Source organism: Protopterus annectens, chromosome 3.part1 (assembly GCF_019279795.1).
Source record: "Protopterus annectens isolate FY-2018-M chromosome 3.part1, PAN1.0, whole genome shotgun sequence".
NCBI lineage: Eukaryota > Metazoa > Chordata > Ceratodontiformes > Protopteridae > Protopterus > Protopterus annectens.
In genome coordinates, this window is record NC_056732.1 from 1,030,670,866 (window position 1) to 1,030,693,453 (window position 22,588).

Here is a 22,588-nt window from a genome sequence, read left to right on the forward strand (position 1 = left end):
TATACCAGACCACGGACATATTGTCCGTCTGAACTGCAATTGTCCCTAAAGGAAGAAAGTCGTTGAGGGCCTGCAACGTTAAAAGCACTGCTCTCATCTCTAGGACATTTATGTGCAGATGGTATTCTATTGGTTGCCAAGTCCCATGGACCATCCTGCCCTGACAATGCCCCCCCCACCCGATCAGAGAGGCATCCGAAGTGATTGTGGCAACCAGGACTGGGGGAACAAACAGTCGGCCCTGATGGAGTTGCGGAGAAGACATCCACCAGGTTAGATGACTCTTGCACGATTGTGTCACAAATATCTCGTGTCGCATGGGGAGCTGCTGGAATGACCACTGGGTGAACAACATCCACTGCAAAAGACGCATGTGGAAGCGGGCTAACGGGAGTAGAACAATGGCCGCAGCCATAAGACCTAGAACCTTCAAGACAAATCTGGCCCTGATTCTCTTGAGTAATATGATTCGAACGTACTTTTGGATGTCCAGAATTCTTTGGTTTGTGAGTCTCGCTGACATCTTGACAGTGTCTAATTCTGCGCCTATAAAGGTAATAGATTGGCAAGGCGACAGAGAAGATTTTTCGAAGTTTACTGAAATCCCCAATTGATTGCAGATGTGAAGGGTGTAGTCTCTGGCCTTGAGAAGTTGATGCCTGGTGGTGGCAGAGAGGAGCCAGTAGTCTAGGTACGGAAACACCTGGAATCCTTGACGTCTCAGATGAGCCATGACCACTGCCATACATTTGGTAAACACTCTGGGGGCTGTAGTGAGGCCAAAGGGCAGGGCACTGAATTGAAAATGACTGGTCCCCAGCCGAAAGCGGAGAAACCTTCTGGAGCGCCTGTGAATTTTTATGTGATAGCACGCGTCCTGAAGGTCTATTGAGCACATCCAGTTGTCCTTGCCCAAAAAGGGTAGAATGGACTGAAGTGTGACCATCCGGAATCTTGCCTTCTTGACAAACTTGTTTAGTTTGCTGAGGTCTAAAATTGGTCTCCAATCTCCCGTCCTTTTGAGGACCAAAAAGAATCTTGAGTAGATGCCGGATCCTACTTGGTCTGCTGGAACTATTTGGACGGCTCTTTTTGCTAGGAGCTTTGATACCTCCAGCTTTGCCAATTCCCTTAGACCGGGTGAAACGTCTGGAAGAGAATGATGAGGAACGGGATATCTCTCGAAAGGAATACTGTATCCCTCGGATATGATCGACTGTACCCATTTGTCTTGAGATAGGGAACGCCAGGCTATTGGGTACAGCGACAATCTTCCCCCGACTGCCTCCAAGGGTGGACAGTCGGGCAACACCTCAGGGATGCTGGAAGAGTTTATCAGAGAGAGGCTCCCTGCTACCCTGATTCTGCGGACCCCCTCTGCCCCCTAGGGCGGCGTCTATTGTTATTACCCCCTCTGCCTCTGGGGGTAAACTGACCACGTGTATCAGGCGTGACTCCCTGAGATTTATGAAACCACATTTTCCCTCCCTTCTGCCCTTTTGGATAGGGTCTTGAAGGGGTGGAGAAATGGACTCCTACGGCAGAAAGAGTCTTGCCGTCTTGCTCACACCTGGTCAATGTGTCCTTCACCTGAGGTCCGAACAAAGCCGAACCATCAAAGGGTGTATTAGTGAAGGACGCCTTAAAGGGATCTGCGAAATTACAAAGCCGCATCCAGGCCTGACGCCTAAGTGCCACTCCTGTGCCTGCAGCTCTACTCGCTCCATCGGCTGCCTAAGAGATGAGCTACATGGAGGAGTTGGTTATAGAATTTAGGACTCCTAGCTGTGAGGCAATCTTTTGAGCCCCCACAGCTGATGGATCCTGAACCACTTCACCTAGTTCCTTGAGAATGTCTCTCTGAAGCCTAGTAAAGTGACAGAGATAGTTCAGCGAACGCATAGCAAAGGTCGCTGAAGAAAACATCCGCTTACCATACCTATCCATGGTCCTAGAGTCCTTGTTAGGAGGATGGACAGGTACGGAAGGGATCAGCAATTCCTTCTTAGTGGCCGCCGCCACCACCATAGCATCAACCGGGACACCTTTGGTAAGAAACTGTTTGTCTGAAGGGGCCATGATAAATTTAGAGGGCCTCCTAGGGACTGGTTCCACAGAATCCGGGACAGTCCACGCCTTCCGAGCCACCACTTGCATGAGCGGGTCGAAAGGCGGAGACACCCAGGAGGTGGAGGGTCGAGATCCAAAAGCCTCCAGGTATACCGACTCATCCTCGGAGGGGTCAATGGAAGGCCAATTCCCCCTCTGTTTAAGGAGTTCCAGGATGTCTGAAAAAGAGGCATCCTCAGAGGGGGACCGTGGGGAGCCCTCCGACTCATCTAAGTCGGTATTTGATGTAGACTCAGGGGAGTGTGTGCTTCCTCTTGCACGTCCTCTTACGCGGGGGTTCTCCCACAGGATCAGGAGAAACCTCGGAAGAGGAAGTTCTTCCCAATGGGGAAACCTGAGGCGATGGATCTCTGGGTCCGGGAGCAAGAGAATGGCAAGAGACATCAACAGGCACCGAAGAGGGAGGAGCTAATGGAAGAGACCGCTGACTCAGCTCCGGGGCTACAACACTCCTCATCACCTCGAACGCTCCCCTCCCAGGGAGGCCAGAAGACTCCCGCTCCGAAGAAACACGAATCCCTGGTCCCATCGAAAAGGAAGGCTCCGAGGCCGATGTCGGTGCCGAGCTCACCAATGCCGAAGCTCCAAGAAGGAGAGCGGGGTCGGACAAGGGTCCGATGCCACTAGCCCCCTCGGAGCCGACAAGAGAGACCCGACGACCGGATCCCTCCAAGGAAGGTCTCATGGAAGAGATCGGAGTCAAAGACGACGGAGCCGAAAGGAGAAATATCGGCTCCAGCGCACTCACGGGTCACCTCTCCGAGAAGCTCCGGCTCCAAACTCTGGAGGAATTTCAGGGGGAGGAGAAATAGCAGTCGTCTGCTTGAGACGGGCTATGGAGCATTTGGGCTAGTGCCTGTGACTTCAGCAGTCTACTTACCACCCTCTCTAAATCATGGTCTGATAGCCTGGAAGACCTTGAAGATCGACTCCGATGGCTCCGCTCTGAAAGTAGAGGAGATCCCGGAGCCGAACGAATAGACTCCAGGGAAGGGGACCGAGATCTCTTCTTGGACGGAGCCATCGGAGCCAAAGACCCTTTGGTACCAGATGGAGCCGAAGGTTTGTCGGCTCCAATACTGGTTAAAGATGTGTCGGCTCCAGCCGGAGCCGACATAGTGATAGGTACTTGTGTATCGGAGCCAGACGGAGCCGATATCCCAACCTCCAAAGTGGAAAGATCGGCTCCAGCCGGAGCCGATCTCGATTCCGAAGGAGTCGGAGCCACCGCCAAAGGCTTAAATACCACAGCCTGGGCTTTAGGTGGCTTAGAGGGTTTAGCCAACCCAGTCTTGGTCGGAGAACCCTCTGGCTTCAACAAGCCACGTAGAATCAGCTTGTTTCTACATTCCTGCAGGAGACTCTGGCTAAAGGAGTGACAAATAGCACAGGAGTCCTGCAGGTGTAAAGGCCCCAGGCAGTACACACAGGAAGTGTGACCGTCTGTCAGAGACATCTTCTGACAGCATGAGTCACACTTCTTGAAGCCTGAGACCTTCACTTCCTTAGACATAGTATGCCCACAAAAAACACACAGACACACAACAGTCACACAGTTATCTTAAGGAAAACTGAAAAAAAAACAGACACTCTCCTGACAGGAAACTGGGAGGGAGGCTTAAGGCCTGAGAGAGAAAAAATTATCCTTATATAAGGAAGAAAAAGGGAATATAGGGTAAAAGAATGTCTAATACAATAGCGCTAACACTATAGTGAAGCCTAGAGAAAAGGGGAAAAAAATACTCTGACTAACTCTGTATAATCCAAAAAACTTTACCTGAGCTGGTAAAAAGAGACCTCTTCGCGAAGCGGCAAACGAGATCTGAGGTAGTCTCGCCTTGCATCATGGGATATAGGGTTGCCTCGAGCTGGTAAATTAGCTCTCGAGCTTAGCAAGTGCAGAGTCGGAGCCGAGGATCGGCTCCGAACCCATCCAGCAAGAATGAAGGCGAGTTTGACAACTTAACATCTAGATGTTATGGGTTTTAGATGTTTCAAAGTAGACCAATATAAATATATATATATATATATACACACACACACACACACACACACACACACACACACACACACACACATTTATTTCTAGGTTTCACATGCATATTGTAAATACACATTTTGATATACCAGTATGATTCTCTGCCTGGCTTTGTTCTTGGCTGTAGAGCTTTGCAGACCAGTCCACCTACCCAGTTAAATGCAACACACACATATATAGATACGTTCCTTAAAAGCAATCATTGCCAAAACTGCTGTTTATATTTCTAATTTAATAATTTACTTATCTGCATATATTTTTGGACTTTTGGCACATACAATATACTTAAACTTCACTTGTATATTACACACAATCCCTTCTTTACATGGGCTCAGTCCAGATTGCTCAGCTATGCCAAAAATTGTAGTGGACAATTCAACATTTTTCTCCAGGAAATATAACATCCTAAATACACTAATTTATCCATGAGCAATACATTAATCAGACACTGTTTTATGAAACTTAAATGTCTTCTACAATCTCAAGGTTTTCTTTCACTTTTTCCTTACTGTCTTTTTACACAAACTTTGTCCTAATGTTATTTGTAATAGGTTTACTTCAACCAGTGAAAAATATATGCCCCTATACCTGTATCCCCAAAGCCCTTAAGTTTTCTACTGCACAACTTCAATCCACTTCCCCATAAATTTCTTTAGCCCTGTATTAATTTCCTTTACGCAACTTTGTTTTTAGCTATCCCTGTCATGTCACCTGCAGGACATTGCAATATGTAGTATCATCCTTTTCTCTACTTCACATCTTGCTGCCTTTAACTTCTTTTGAAATTCCTGTACCATAGACTTCATAACTTTAATGCCCACCTAATAGGGTACCCATGCTTCACTCTCTTAGTCCTCAGTTTCCCAATCATGTTTACCAATACCATAACTTCTGTCTGCCTGTATGCAGATTCCACTCCATCTTCTTCATTCCATAAACTTTTAAAAATATGGATAACTGCTTATATTCTACATCATAAGCTTCCTCCACATCACATTACTACTACCCCATCCTTCTTCCCTTATTATACTAATCACTACTTTCCTGAAACAAACATTTCCTTGACCTGGATTCCTAAAATACACTTTCCTCAAACACTTACATTGCCACCATCTTCACCGCCTTATCCAATCTAATATATTTTCATTAAAATCTTATAACCACAATTATACAAGGTGTTGTTTCATTTTTAAACATTCTTTCTCATGTCATCCACAACCCCTTGCATATGGGGCCGGGGTGTCACTTCTCTTCCACTGAAACTAATAGCCTTATTCCCAATTCTTTTTCTTGCAACCACTCACTAAATACTTCTAAAAACATATTTCTTTCCCATTCGTGTCATTATAAAAATTAAATCCATTTCCACCTACCCAAACACTCAGATTTACTTTTTAAAGTTTTATCCAACTCCTCACTTGCACTGTCCATTTTTTTTTTGTTCCACTTCAGTCATCCTTTTCATTTTGAAGTACAGAGTAAAAGAATTTCCAGTTTCCTGGCTAAATTTCCCCTAGTTAATAACAGTACCACCATGGGTCTCCCCTAAAAATAGGCCCAAGGTCTATTGGGATTAATCCTTTCATAAATAAAATTAACCGATAATGCATCTTGTTAGACCCTGTATACTTAAACTGGTAGATTTCTTCAAGAAGGTTACAGAGGCAGTGAATGTTGGCCGCACAGTACATGCAGTGTACTTTTTTTTGTATGCAGCGTATCTTGACTTGACTAAGCCCTTTAACAGCATTCTCCATGTTGGCATCATACAAAAGCTAAATGCTTTAAAAAAATCTATCCATATGTGGCAAGATGGACAGCAAACTAACTGAAAGACAAAATCCACACAGTGTGATTTGCAGGTAGTTCATAAAGTATGAAAGTGACCAGTGCTGACCCCCCAAGGGTTCAGTGTTGGGACATTTTTGGTATTTTTCAGACTGCCAAGCAGCCAGCCAAGACTTCTAGCTAATTAAGTTTGCAGACTATTATAAGCAGGGAGCTAATTCATCCTATGACACCAAAACCTTCCAGAAGAAACTCTCCCTAGTCAACTGCCAGTGTGCTAAAAATAGGCTCAAACTAAATGCTAAAAAAAAAAAAAAAAAAAAAAAAAAGTGTAGCATCACTTTTGGTACACAAATTTTCTCCTCATCATACCGTCAAATATCACACCTCTACAAAATGGATTGATAGCTCTCTTTCTTTTGACCATTTTTGTAACAGCAGTTGTCAAAGTCATTTATTCAACCTAGTTAATTGCCAAGCCTAAAGAGGTGATGGACTCTACACTGATCTGGCCAACTAGAACATACAATGCCCACTTTGGGATGCATCTCACTAAGCATATCAAGCAACTGGGGAAGAACACAAAGGTCAAAACCAAAGATTGCAGACAAAGTACTCAAGCTACCATGAGAAGCTGTGAACTCTACCTCTGTGTCATATAGACTTGAGTGTAAATATTGGACTTGCTTACTGCATAATTAGAGATCAAACTGTCCTGGACCTTTCGTCTCTCTGCAAGTCCAATATCACCACCAGTACTATAACCAGGGACCTAAATCCTCAACAAATGAAGCAAAATGTAAGGATAAGTTTACAACATAGCATCGTCTAAACTTCGGTAATAAATATCCCCTGCATGGTAAGTAAGTGTGACTATCTCTTCCTTTAAAGTGATTTGCTAATGATTCTATGTGCATCGTGGCATACTTGAGGAATCTAATGCAACAATTTTCTTGCTCGACTATTTTTTTGTCTGCTTTTTTAAAGTTTTTAAACTTTGCACAGTTGTGCACCCATTAAATTTGATGGGCACAACAGACAATCTATGCTAATATCACAGAGGTTAAACTTCCTTATTTTATCTCAGTGACATCAGTGCAAGGAAAATGCATATTTTAAAATTAATTTTATACATGGAGGTGACAGAAATGTTCCAAGACGGGGAAAAGTAGTGTTCATCAGTTTATGAATTGCATGCTGAGGTGCTATGATAAAAGTGATTTGCCGACATTCAAAAACAAACTAGATGACTGTATGGGAATCCACAAATCTGCTTCAGGATTTACCAATATGGACCTCTTGGAGAAAGGATATGCTGCCTGTGAAGGCGTACTGGCAAGCCGAAAATGATCATGAGACTCACTGGCCCTGGAATATCTATTTTCACCCCTGATAAAAGAAGGTCCCATCCGTCATAAAAGCAGGTGTGTGTCACAATGATATTCTCCTGGGTTGACTTCTTATGGGAACATTCGCAGCGGCCCCATAGGAAGTCCTGAAAATGAACATTGCATCCAGTTTATAGTACCTTACAACTGTACTGAGAAAAGACCAAGCAGCTACTGGAGATTTATCATTCAGAGCTGCAGTTGAGAAAAAAAAGTCGGAGAATGCAATGACTTTGTACCATATAATTCAACAGGTTTACTGTCTACACAGGTATTTGAGTATGTCTGTGCTATATATATATATATATATATATATACACACACACATATATATACTCCCCTTATTGATCTCTTCTGACAACTTCATATTTGGTCTTTGCGGCAGTTGCTACCTTTCTTGCCTTTTGCTAGTGTACATGTAATGTCTCTCCTCTATCTTCCCAGATGTATGAAAACTTAAATTTGTTACAAACAGCAGCCTTTTTTAAGCTTAATTTCAAGCTTCTGAAATGCTTTCTCTTCTACAAAAACAGAAAATTACTGACAAGTCTGAATTACACACAGTGTACTATTTTACATTAATACTTATTTACAAGTAGTTAAAAATGTTACGACTCTGTGCTTACCTCTATAACTGGATTTTCTGCCACTGCTGTCAAAACCACTCTCACAGCCAGAGCTTCTGCTCTGGCTACAGTTTCTTTATCTGCAGACACTGAGCAGGATGACACATTTAACAAACACTGAAACACTCCAGGATGGGGAGGTAGAAACAAAACTTTCAAGTCTTCTGTACTGTAAGGTCCAACTATTGTTTTGTTTTTCATTATCAAACACTGGTATGCCACAGGATCCATCTTAAAAAAAAAAAAAAAAAAAGTTTTGATAAGATTAAACTAGTCTTTTACAACTATGGCAAACTTAACGACTTCTGTTCTTCACATGTTTTAGGCATTTTCGAACAGCATGCACTATCAAAGAAATTACTTGGACATGCATATATTGTTGTAACACTACCTTTTTTTTTCCTACTGAAGCTGCACTTACTGTTACAAAACCGTCTTTCTATTAAAGCTTTACATACTACTGAAATGTTAAAAACAACCTATCTGCAAGTCAAGGAATCTTAACACATTGCTATTCTATGCATACAATAAAGTAACTTAAGTGTCACCACTTCAGACAAATATCCAGACCCAACAAAAGCCTCTTAATTACAAGAGGCAATTACAACACTGCAGAAATTAACACAAATTATCAAAGTTCTGGAAAACACTTGGGCAGGACAGTGGAGCAGCATTTAGGACTACTGCCTCCACGACTTGCATTTCAGATGGGATGCCATCTTTGCACACTTTGCATATTACCTCTGTGGATTCTTCCCAAATGTGCTGGTTTCCTCCCACATCTCAAACATGTCTCAAGTCAACTGGCATGCCTCCAAATTATATACAGGTATGTGTGTTGTGTAAGAATGAGGCAATCTGTTTGCTCTGATGAGGGCCGATTCCCTTTTCAGAATACACTCCTGCTCCTCGCAAGCAAAGAATACTGGTACAGACTACTGGTCCCCACAACTTTTATCCAGAAGAAGATGGAGAGATAATGAAACAAGGTGGAATTTTGAGAAGTAAGGAGAGAGTAGAAATCAAGATGATTGTCATTAAGAACAGAAACTATACAAAATATATTCATGAAGTAGCTGAAAGTCTTCTAAGAGCTAAGCCAACAAAGGAACAAAGAAAGGAGACTTCAGTAGGAATGACAGCAAGTGGGGGTGCAGAAAACAGGCAAGCGGTGGCTGGAATTTACTGCAGAAAATTAGCACAAGAATCAAGGTAATGGGAGCATATAACTAGAGATGGAAAGATAAGAGTGGGTTGAGGCAAAGCAGAAATTTGGAGAGTAGTATAGAAAATCTTCCCTACCAGGGATTAATAACAGTGCATGCAAAGCAAAAGATATGGGGGAATTAAGTGAAAGAATTTCTGATAGTTTTTGAGTTTATAACTGAAGCTGTGTTATAAAAGGATTTTGGTAGGCCATTTTGATAACAGTCAATCAGAGGAGGATAAGAGAGATTGAGGAGAGACAATGGAAATGCAATATACAACAAAGAACTAGAGGACATCTGTATGGCTCCCAAATATACAGAGTCCAAAAGGTTTAGGATTTTTGCTTGGATACATTTACATAGCTATTTTACACACCAAGCACATTACAGAGAATTTGTCCTCTGGTAGACATCAGCTGCTAGAGGTGTGATGGGACAAACAGAGGAAACTGGAAACAATTATTTGGGGAATGTAAAGAGTTGGCAAATTTTAATTCCCTACAGTACTTTGTTCATAGGTTTATAGATGAATACTAGGCTAACTGACCTGAAGGATCATTTTAAGCCAAGCTAATAGTCGGAGGTCAGAATAAAACCCTGTACATTGTGTTTATGAGGTAAAGACAAACAATGGTGTCAAACCTATCCCCCTAAAGAAACAACAGTTTGGGTCCACAAGCCTCAAACTCACGTACCTGCACTTGAGAGTCTGGTGCTCTACCACTAGACCACACCAGCCCTATAATTATACTGATTTGTTAACCAGGAAGGTACATTTGACACATGGTCCCTTTTCAGGGGCAGTCTGGGAGCAATGTGTGGTTAAGTGACTTGCTCAACGTCACACAGTAGGCAAATGTGGAAATCAAACCGTGGATAGTAGAAACTACAGTTCAGAGCTTTAACCTTCTGTGCCAAGTGCCAGTACTGTCTAACTGTACTATCTGTAATAATGGGGTACCAAATGGCTAGAATTAAGGAAATTATTCTTCTGATCTAAGACACTGGATCTTAATAGCCCAGCCAGGTTAAATTTAATGTTACTGGCTGCCAAAACACAATTAGAAAATAGAAAAGCAAACCTAAGCCAAACATAATTGAAGCACTGAATATTGTAAAGGAGATAAAAACTGAGAGTGGGATCTTTAGAAAAGTTAAGGAGCAGCATTCAAGGAAATGTAATTTCTGGGAACAATAAATCCAGAATAATTTTCAGGAGTGTGGTTTAAGGGAAGGCAGGAACTGAGCAATTTGTGTAGTACTGGAGGGAATGATGGTAATTAAAGAAAATGTGTATAAATTCATGAAAATGAAAAATGTTTACAAGGTTTGTTTTCTGTTTAACTGTCACAGTCTGCAATGACAAGAATACAATGTTTTATAAAAAGAAGTTAACTATAGAGTGGATGAAAGAAATCAAGGGAAATACCTTGCAATGGCTCCTCACCTCCTACGGTATTGTCTACACATTTTAAAAACATTAATTAACTTCATGCATTTTGAACAATGACATGGGTACACATGCAGACAGAGGAAAAAAATCAATGTAAACATTTTTATTAGTTTCTTGCATTTTTTGTTGTTTTAAGGAATTATTCCCTACAGCATTACATATATTGCTTGAATCTGGCTTTCCCCTTTAATTTCATTCCTTGTGAACATTATGCTTGCATTATTCCCACAAATCCCATTGACCAAAGTGGTTGGGTAAGTAATTATGTCTGAATAATAAACAAATACCTACAATATCTTAAACAATACCTTTGATCAATTGCCTGCAGTAGCAAGGCTTTGATGTGATATTTATGGAGACTACTTAGATTCTACAGAATATGGTGAAGTATTAAGCACACTACATTGATTACTTCAAATCTGAATTGTAATATGGTAAAAAAACTAACCACGGCTGAAAAGTTCTTTTGACTGAAAAAACGTCTTCCAAGTTTTGGAAAGGTTGGCATGTTTTTCTTTAATTGGCAACTTGTATTTACTCGCCACAGAGACTGCTTAAAAATTAAATATGATGAAGTATCCATCATATTTATTAACTTGAAGTATGAAGACAAATGGTAAAATTATAAGATATGTACTTACGATAGCTTGGTATCCGAGTTGTCTTCTTTCATTCCTGCTCACAGTAGGGTAATGGATCCAACCCACAGATGAGAGTTGGCCACATTTTTACAGACTAGGATCCAAGTCTCGAGCTCTTCCCACTTCCCATAATGCTCTGTCCTCTGCCTAACTCGCTCAGATCGGGTTTGCTGCTCAAAAAAACTGATAGACTGCAGAAAAGAAGAAAGAATTAAGAACTAGAGGCTCAAAAACCAGGATCAGTTCCTAAACAGTTCACTCCAGGTCTTCTACAGCACTGGGTAGGAGGATGGCTGGGAGGGAGAGTGAGGAGGAATGAAAGAAGACAACACAGACACCAAGTTATGGTACGTACATAACTTATGAGATGTCTCTTTCATTCCTCCTCACAGTTGGGTCAGAGTCCTCACCTATACAACTTCTGGGTGGCCTCAAGGAAGGATATGCCTAAGCACTGCAGAACCGAAGGAAGCCCTGCTCCTGGAAACCATTTAATTTGTAATGCGTGACAAAGGTAGGAGTTTCTGACCAAGTGGCTGCAGCACAAACTTCATCTAAAGATACCCTGGATGAAAAAGCAGATAAGGTGGACATAGACCTAGTTGAGTGGGCTTTAGGAGGATGAGGTAACTTTAATCCGTTCTTTGCATAAATCAAAGTAATACAGTCTTATCCGCTTAGCAAGAATAACTTTGAAACCACCTGACCTAGGCGGCTATGAGAAAAGGACAAACAGCTGGTCTGATTTTGAAAAAGGTTTCATCCTATGAAGATAAAAACATAACTGTCTATGAATATCAAGCAATTGTAACAAACATTCTCCTTCATTAGAGAAATTTGGAAAGAAAACTGGCAGTTGTATAAATTAGTTGAGGTCGGATTCTGCAGCTAGAGGGATTAGTACAAAAAGGCACTATTTTTATGGATGATGAAGGAAGGAGGCTTAGAAGACAGTGCCTGGATCTCAAAAATTCTTTTTGTTGAAGTAATGGTGATAAGAAAGAGTCTTCCAAGACAGAAACTTTAAGTCACAAACACTAGCTGGTTCAAAGCATTTTTGAGTTAGGCCTTGTAAGACCAGAGTAAGATCCCATAGTGTTGAAAGGGTCTTTAACTGGAGGTATGAGGAGGAGGAATCCTTCCAATAAGGCCTTGCACAATTTGGAGGTTGCAGGGGAACTAAAAACATTACCCAAATGGAAGTTAGAGATGGCAACCAATTGAAGTTTGATAGTAGATAAACCAGGAACCAAGGCAAAACAGGACAAAAAATGGCAAAACCAAACCAACTGCTAGAATCCAAACTGAAGAACGACCAAAACCAGTTGAGTTGACCACTGCTTTATTCATAATAATTAGTTGACCACTGCTTTATTCACAGTAATTTAGCACTTTCGTATGTGTATAACATACACTTCTTCAGAATAAAGAACAATCACAAAAATTAAATTTAAATAACCCTCCAGCAAAATCACATCATCCATAAACACACCTTCTTCTTTCGTTTTTTTTCCTGGTTAGGGGTCGCCACAGCGGATCACCAGTCCGCTCATGATTGGCAGTGGAGTTTTACAGTGTCGAGTCGCCAGCCCGGCACCCAACCTTCCACAGAAGGCACGCACACCTAGGGCCAATTTAGAGTATCCAATCCACCTAAAGTGTTTCTTTGGTATGTGGGAGAAAACCGGTGCACCCGGAGGAAACTCACGCGACCACAAGGAGGACATGCAGACTCTGCACAGAAGGCACCCCAGCCAAGGATCGAACTGGAGAACCTCTTGCTGTGAGGTGGCAATGCTAACCACTGCACCACCGCAGCTGCCCAGACCCATAAACACACCTATAAAGATTAATTCTTAAAGGCATCTTCGTCATACCCTAAAATGTATGAATATATATGTAAAAAAGAAAACACACTATTACATCACAGATATGTTAGATATACTTTAAAAATTGCAACATGTTAATTTAAATATAGTAAGACATAAGCCTTAAAACACAAGCTATAGATAAGGACGGATTCAAACCTAGGGGTGAGGTGGTGTTTAATTTTCAGTTGCCAATGCAGCTCCCTACATTCTAACCTATCATGCCACGGGCCCTCCCAGAAAATTTCGATGTATGGTGTCGATACCAAAGAATAAAAAAAAAAAAAAATGATCTGGATGTTTTTGTAAATGACTGTACAAGGCATTTGCAGTTCTCATATGTTTGATGTCAAATAGGTTCGTAGATACGGTCTTTAAAACTACGAATAGTCTTTCCAACATAAAAACTTGGGCACTCTTTACATAATGCCACATATATCACTCCCATTGATTTACAGTGACAGAAAAAATGTGTTTTAAACTTTCGTGCCATTAATATAAACTTTGCGTTTCTCTAAAATATACTGGCACGAATTGCAGATACCACACTTATGTACTCCAAGCCCTTTCAGTAACGGTAGCATACTATTTGTCATCCAATTCCAACATATTCTTGATGCATTTAGCTTTTCTAGTAACAAATACAAGTTTAGTCCCCAAAATATCAGATATCCCTTCAAATGCTTGAAGTCTATTTTCTACTACTGTTAGTGAAACAGGCTTGGGGTGGGGTACTTATAAGTGTGGTACCTGCAATCTGTGCCAGTATATTTTAGAGAAACACAAAGTTTTATTAATGGCACGAAAGTTAAAACATTTTTTCTGTAACTGTAAATCAATGGGAGTGATGTATGTGGCATTATGTAGAGAGTGCCCAAGTTTTTATGTTGGAAAGGCTATTCATAGTTTTAAAGACCGTATCTGCGAACATATTTATGACATCAGACATATGAGAACTACAAATGCTTTGTATAGTCATTTACAAAAACATCCAGATCATGTTTTTTTTATTCTTTGGTATTGACACCATACATCGAAATTTGCAGGGAGGGCCATGGTGTGATATGGTAGAATGCAGGGAGTTGCATTGGCAACTGAAAATTAAACGCCACCTCACCCCCAGGTTTGAATGAGTGCTTATCTATAGCTTGTGTTTTAAGGCTTATGTCTCACTATATTTAAATTAACATATTGCAATTTTTTAAGTATATCTAACATATTTGTGATGTAATAGGGTGTGTGTTCTTTTGTATATTCATACATTTTAGAGTATGTCAAAGATGCCTTTAAGAATTAATCTTTATAGGTGTGTTTATGGGTCATGTGATTTTATTGGAGGTTTATTTAAATTGAATTTTTGAGACTGTTCTTTATTCTGAAGAAGTGTATGTTATACACACATGAAAGTGCTAAATTATTGTGAATAAAGCAGTGGTCAACTGGTTTTGGTCGTTCTTCAGTTTGGATTCTAGCAGTTGGTTTGGTTTTGCCATTTTTTTGTCCTGTCTTGCCTTGGTTCCTGGTTTCTACATGTCTTCTTCGGATAATCCGAATGTGAATGGGGCCAGACAGGTTTCTAGCATGGAAGACCTCCAGAGAAGTGTGGGGCAGTTTACTTTGTTGGTACAAGAGCTAATGGAGTGGGTCTGGTGGACCCATATCTGCCTCTTCCACTGCTATGGAATACCATCGCACACCTGCCTGTTTAAAGAACCTTTCCCTCTCATTTATCAGTGAAATCCGACAATGAACGGACAGTAATCAATAATTTAAACTAGTTACGTTCCACTATTCAGTTGCAGCATGTTAAGTAGTGAAATGGGCTTGTATAGTGAAACTTTGACAAGCCTTGAAAAGGTGTTGCTTAAATGTCGCAAATTACAAGTAGAAAACGTGTTTCTATCTGAATGGATTCATACTAAAAGAGCCCCTATGGGGCTCAGACTGCGAATATATCCTAATGGGCTACTAGCTGGTTCCCCCTTACACTTGGATTTGATTGAATTATTTAATAAACAAGGCACAGCACTTTTGAAATTAAGAAAGCACAACCAGATTGAAATAGACAATCTCGTGAAAGAGGCTGAAGGGCTGGACAAAATCAAAAAGGATGTGCTATTTTCTGTACAAGGGGCACAATATTTTGTGGTTTTTAGACTAGATACTGCAGTAGCAGGTATTCAAAAAAGAAAATGTAAAAAGCTAGACAGAGACAGAAGAGAATACCAGGAGGGGAAAGCATACCCTCAGCCAATGGGTGTGCAAGAAGGGTGGAACCAAGACAACAGAGTTTCTGAAATGAATCCCCCATTGCAGGAAGTCGAGCATATTGAGAACCAAGATGAGGGGCCAGCCCCTTTAGAAGCAGTTCCTCCTAGATCAGAGGGGCTTAGGAACCAGAATTGGAGCCATTTTGGGAACAACCAACGGAATTTCCATCAAAAGAATCAGAAACAATGCTCGTGAAACAGACAGCGAGCCAGAGGGAGGTACGAAAGGCGGAATTCATACTACCAGCATCCACAAAACTATTAGAAAAATATGAAACAACAGGTACTGTTAATGAAGCGTTGCCTAACATTTTAACTAACGCCAATGGTGACTTTAGAGTACACAATTTTACAGAAGTTGTATTTAATGAAAATATAGTGAGTTTGTTAAGTAAGGGACTTACTTTTGTCCCCACTACACATGCTAGAATTGAGACATTAATGGTGTTCTTAAAACTATATTTGAGAAAGCTTAATTTTAAACTGCTGTTTAATGGTGTCGATAATGCTTATATTAGCAATGTCTTAAGAAGTAGTGTTTTTAATCCTGTGCTATCTGCACCCTTTGTAATTTTTGAAAAAGTGTGAATTCAATTTTAGGGAACTGTTAAGGGGCAATAATGTTAATGTGTGTGGAACAACGTTTATTGAAAGAACATATGCATAACAAAATGATTAGAGTCATGAAGCCAGATAAGGGGGGAGGGATCGTGATTATGAATGGAGGGGACTACCTTAACAAAATGCTTGAACATGTGCTGGATGAAGATTTTTATGAGCAGATATCTTTAAGTTATATTAATTCATATTATTTTAGAATTAGATTTATCTTGCAAGACATGTTGGAACAAAAAAAATTACTAGAGAGGTCTATGAATTTTTACAGGTTAATTTTCCTGTGCCCCCCCCCCCCTTTTTTGGGATCCCAAAAATACATACATGTTTGTGGGATCCCCTTATGAGACCTACTGTGAGTGCTAAAACTTCTATCACTCACCCTATGGCTGTATATCTAGACAAAAAAGTAAAAGCATTGGTGTCTAAGTTATTCTCATGTCATGAAAGACTCTTGGGATTTTTTAGCAAAATTGAGAAAGGTTAAATATAGTACCAGCTTAGTGTTTACCATTGACATAGTAAATTTATTTAATGTTATTCCATAAGATGTTGGAAAGGAAATATTCTATGATTTTGTTCATGAATCTAGTGTTTTCAGTGCTAACAAAATTAATGTTCTTGATGCTTGGTTAGATATGGTTTTGAAACACAATTTCACTCATCTGGATGGGCAATTTTTTCAACAAAAAAGAAGTGTTGCTATGGGCGCAAGTTGTGCCTCAGTGTTTACTAACATAGTCCTATTACAATGAGAAAAGCAATATATACTTAATGACAATGTTCCACCCTACCATTTTTAGGCTAGGTTTTTGGATGATATTTTTATTGCCTGGGATGTTGGTAAGGTTGATACAGATAGATTCTTGGAATATTTACATTCCACTACCTCTTAAAGTTTACTTGCCATTACAGTATGTATTAATTACATGGATGTGCTAGTGTATAAGGAAGACATGAAAAGTATACAGAGCACGGTTTTTAGAAAAGAAACATATTCGGATAGTCTTTTGCACTATAGTAGTCTTCCAATGCATCAAGAGAGAGGAATCATTAAGAGGCAATATATAAGGTTAGCCCGTATGATTTCCAGTGAAGAGATGTTTCTTAAGGAATGTGAAATTTTAAAAGGAATATTTCCAACTATTCCCCCCCCCCGATTTAATTGATTTAATAAGGAGGGGAAGTCCTTCAGAAGAGACAGCAGAGGAAAGCGATTCCTATCCTAGTAGACAATAAAGCTTTAGTTTATCAGAGAGAAACTAATGCTGAATATAATTGTTCATTTATTAACACCTTTACTGAGAAATATGGTATTATTCGGAATATCATTATGCAAAATTAGTCTATTTTTCGAGCATTTGAAGAGATAGCTAATATTCTGGGGACTAAACCAGTATTTGTTACTAGAAAAGCTAAATGCATCAAGAATATGTTGGAATTGGATGACAAATTGTATACTACTGCTAGTGACGGGGCTTGGGGTACTTATAAGTGTGATACCTGCAATTTGTGCCAGTATATTTTAGAGAAACAAAGTTTTATTAATGGCACAAAAGTTAAAACACATTTTTTCTGTAACTGTAAGTCAATGGGAGTGATATATGTGACATTATGTAAACAGTGCCCAAGTTTTTATGTTGGAAAGACTACTCGTAGCTTTAAAGACCGTATCTACAAACATATTTATGAGAACTACAAATGCTTTGTAATGTCATTTACAAAAACATCCATATCATTTTGTTTATTCTTTGGTATTGACACCATACATCAAAATTTGCTGGGACGGCCGTGGCATGATATGGTAGAATGTAGGGAGTTGCATTGGCAACTGAAATTAAACGCCACCTCACCCCCAGGTTTGAATGAGTACTTATCTATAGCTTGTATTTTAAGGCTTATGTTTCACTATATTTAAATTAACATTTTGCAATTTTTAAAGTATATCCAACATATTTGTGATGTAATAGGATGTGTTTTCTTTATATATATATATATATATATATATATATATATATATATATTCATACATTTTAGAGTATGACAAAGATGCCTTTAAAAATTAATCTTTATAGGTGTGTTTAAATTGAATTTTTGTGATTGTTCTTTATTCTGAAGAAGTGTATGTTATACCCACACGAAAGCACTAAATTATTGTGAATAAAGCAGTGGTCAACTAATTACTGTGAATAAAGCAGCAGTCAACTGGTTTTGGTCATTATTCAGTTTGGATTCTAGCAGTTGGTTTGGTTTTGTTAGTAGAGAAACTGGCTTCCTCTTTAAAAACTGATGCAAAGAAAAGGATAGCCGATACTGTATTTGAAAAGGGGTCAGTGTTCTCTTTGGAGGCCCAGAAGACAAATCTCTTCCATTTGCTCTGACAGACTTTCTTGGTAACCAGTTTCTGGAAAGCTAGTATAACGTCTTGGACAGGGGAAGCAAGCCTGGACCATTGTACAACCACTGCAAGTGGAGGAAACCAAGCGGTCAGTTTGAGGGATTTTAGATCTGGGTGAAAAACTTCCTTCAGGTCAAGGTGGTGTCCTGTTTGGGGTCCAATGTCCATGGTGGATATTTCAGGTGAGACCAGAGAAAGGGGGACCAAATCTGACGAGGCCAGTACGAAGCAGTACAGGGCAATGTGGATTACAGAGGTCTTCAAACGTTTTGCTTTCTGCAGAAATTTTTGGATGAAGGGTAGAGGATAGGTATACAGGAGACTGAGGGGTCAGTTGTAAACCAAAGCATCTCTTGGGGACTCTCCCAGACAGAGAATCAGAGCATAGCACTTGCACTTGTCATTATGGGGGGATGCAAAAAGGTTGCAGCAGGGTTGGCCGCAGTGGCCAAAGATCAGGTCCGCTACTGACTGATTGAGGGACCACTTATACGGGGTCAGTATGGACCTGCCGAATTTGTCTCCCAGAATGCTGGATTTCCCTGGTTTGCAAGTTGCAAGAAGAAAGCTGTCCGAAAACATCGCCCATTCCCAGACCCTCATGGCCTCTCTGCACAATGGGTAAGAGCAGATTCCTCCTTGCTTGTTGATGTACCACACCACTGAAATGTCTGTGTGGATCACAATGGTCCTAGAGGAAAAATGTCCTGAAAGACTTGCAACATGACAAGGACTGCTCTCATCTTCAGAACACTGATATGCAATCCGGTCTCTAAGTGACCATGTGCCTTAGACCATATTTGCCTTGAAATACTCCACACACCCCCCCCCCCAACTGGGAAGAATCCATGATCATTGTGGCTGAGGTGAAAGGAAGGATGAAAGGTCTGCCGATAATCAGGTCATCAGACAGAAGCCACCACTGGAGATGCTTTCTGCAAATTGAAGTCAATTTTATATGAACAGATACAGGTTGGTAGAGAACAGACCACTGAACAGCCAGCGCCCATTTAAGCACTCGCATGAAAAAAAAAAAACCTTGCCAATGGGACTAAGCACATCCAATCATCCTTTTGCAATAGCAGTAAAATGGACTGGACTGTAATTATTCAGAATTTTGCCTTCTTTACAAATTCAGTTTGCTTAAATCCAAAAAGGATCTCAGGTCCCCAGTTTTCTTTGGCACTAAAAAGAAGCATGAGTAAGTTCCAAATCCTTTTTGTTCGGTGAGGACCTCTTGGATGACTTTTTTGCAGTAGCTTTCAAATCTCTGCTACTGTGTACTCCCCCTCTGAGTGGAACATTGGAGAGTCTCTAACCTCTTTGGTGGTGGAAGGAAAAAGGGTATATAATAACCTCTGGATATAATCTTTAGCACCCACATGTTTTGTGTTAGATCAGTCCAGGTGGCTGGGTGCAGTGAAAAACAAGCCCAGACTGCCTCCAGAGAGTACCAGTCGGGCAGCATTTCAGGAGCACTATAGGGATTTTTTGAAAAAGGTTATCTGAAGCCCTTATACTGCGGCCCCTCTCTGCCCCTGGGACGTTGTCTCTCACTGAAACCTCCTCTGCCACTACAGGATGAATCCCCAAGCTGATCCTGGGAAGACCCCTAAGATTTTCGGAACCAGGTTCTCTTTCCATTGCACTGGTTTCTAGAAAAAGTGTACTAAGGAGTTGAAAACTGGACTATGACAACAGACAAGGTTTTTCCTTCCTGCTTGCTACAGGTTAGGGTCTTTTTGACAGATGGCCTGAAAAGGGAAGATCCAAATGGGGCATTCACAAAGGATTCCTTAAAGAGTACATCAATATCACAAAGCCTCATCCAGGGATGTCTTCTAATAGCAATGCCAGAGTCAGCTGCCGATGAGATACCCTATGTGGAATAAGACATAAGCCTCATGGAATAATTGGACAAGGACGAGAGAGTTGTCACTTGGGGGGAGACTTTCTTGAAGTCCTCCACCGACAGTATCTCTGCTAGAGAGACTGAGAGTTCCTTAACAAGATCCCTCTGCAATAGAGTAAAATGTGCTAGGTAGTTTATCGCTCTCAGCAAGAAAGTGGCAGAGGTGTAAACACTCTTACCAAGCCTATCGCTCTGGGCTCCTTGTTCAGTGGATGGACAGAGGAGTTCTGTTCAACTAGCTCTTTTTTGGTACCTGCTGCCATAACTATGGCATCAACCGGAATATACCCTTGGGTCCAATATGGTCTGTCCTTAGGGGAGGACAAGAACTTATCTGGTCATTTCGGAATGAGTTCAATTGAATCCGGTTCCTTCCAGACTCTGCTGGACACCAAATCCACAAGCTCGTCTGCTGAGGGGGGGGGGGGGGCAGCAAAGATGTAGATGATCCCATCTCAAAAGCCTCCAAAAACACTGACTCTTCCAAGGAAGAAGGTTGGGCCAACCACTTCTTTGCCTCAAGATAGTTAAAATGTCTTCAAAGGAGACATTCTCCACTGGTGATCTTGGGGATCCCTTCCCTTTCACAGTCTGTGATCTTGGTAATGGACTCCAAGGGGAAGTCAATGTGCCTCCTTTTGCAAGTCTTCTTATGAGGATCTCTTTTGTGGGGTGTTCAGGAGAGGTCTCAGAAGAAGAGCGGGCTACCTCTGGGAGGGGGGGGGGTTTGGAGACTTGTCTTGACGGGCTGACTATGGCCAGGTATGATGGGCTCAAGTCTCTGATACAAGGGAGCTGACAGGAAGGAAGGGTCAGACAGACTGGATTCCCTATGACTAGAGAAGGCCCCTTTTACAACCTGGAATGCAAAGGGACCAGTGAATCCCTGCCCAGTTCCACAGGAGCAGAAGGGTACTGAAGAAAGGGCAGTGATACCTGAGCCATGAGTTCCAATTAGAATGGAACCTGAATTCCCCAGCACCAAAAGGTGAAGAGGAAGAGACAGCTCCTACAGAGTAGGAGATGAGCCCCTCCCCTGGATCTGATGGTGACATCCCAGATCAGAGACCCGCTGTGATCCGATGACATCGGAGCAGAGGAAGTCAGGGTGACAGTCAGAGTAGAAGGGCAGCGCCTCATACCTGATTCCGGTTCTCTTGGCTGGCTATGATCCCAGGCCTCCAATATCAAGGGACAGATTGCAGGAGACTGCTCTGGGAGGGAAACAGTCGCATAGCCCAGAGGGGACAGAGAAGAGAAAACCCCAACTGGATCAGAGTCTTAAGGATCTTCCCTGATCAATCTGTCCATGTTGACTTCCGAGGGGTTACAAGAAAATGTGGAAGAAGCTACTGACAGAAACCTAGAATGCCTGATGGGTGTCTGCTGCAGTCCAGTGGGAGAAGCAGCCTCCATGTCCACCAAAGGTGTTGAACCCCTCACTATCAGATCCGAAGCCTTCGGATCCAAGGTGGATGTCATAGCTTCTGAAAAAAATGACAATATGAAAAATACCAGTCGGATCCAAAGAGCGTTTCGGATCCAACACTACCGAAGTAGGTCTCAGATCTGAGCCTGTTGGATCCAAAGGTCTTGAAACTTTTAAGGGTGGCTCCAAAGACTCCCTTGAGGACTTCTGAAGGCATTTCTTCGAGTCAGACGACCCCTACCATGCGCAGAGGGGGTTTGAGCCCCTGGAAAGTTATTTGAAGCAGCAGGTTAGAGACCCTTGAGAATTAGTTTATTTTTGCAGTCGGTGATCGCCCTGGGGTTGAAACCCTTCCAAATGGAGCAAGTCAACCACAGATGCTCAAGCCCAAGACAGTAAACACATAGGTTTGTTGTGCATCAGAATGAGGGAATTTAACCCCATATTCTGAGCGCCTTTTAAAATCTGCTGGTTTATCGGACATCATTGAAAAGAACACTATAAAACCTTAACAGCCAAAATACTAAAGCAGGTTTAGTGCCGAACTAGAAAACCAAGCAACTAGTTACTAAAAGGGATTTCTAAATATCTATATATTTTACAACCACCACAAGCCCCAACAGCTGGAAGGGGAAGAGAGAAAGAGAAGCGTAGGCAAAGCCCAAAACAGAACAAGGAAATAAAGAAGAAAATTCTAACCTTGCACTGCGTAGGAAGAGGAGGAAACTAATACAAAAACACTTAACTGTTATGAAGATTGAACTACAATAAAGTACAAAAGGATTCCTACTGCTATCCCAGAAACACTGAAGACTCTAGAAACC

At 41.3% G+C, this 22,588-nt stretch overlaps 1 protein-coding gene across 1 annotated transcript in view; it reads right to left on the bottom strand.

The window, feature by feature from the left end:
* Positions 1–22,588, bottom strand: part of LOC122797744 — a 1,403,591-nt gene that overhangs the window by 1,362,690 nt on the left and 18,313 nt on the right. The window contains exon 2 of the mRNA XM_044066269.1: positions 7,971–8,201. Within this exon, the coding sequence (XP_043922204.1) occupies positions 7,971–8,201 (231 nt within the window). The remainder of the gene's footprint in view (positions 1–7,970; positions 8,202–22,588) is intronic.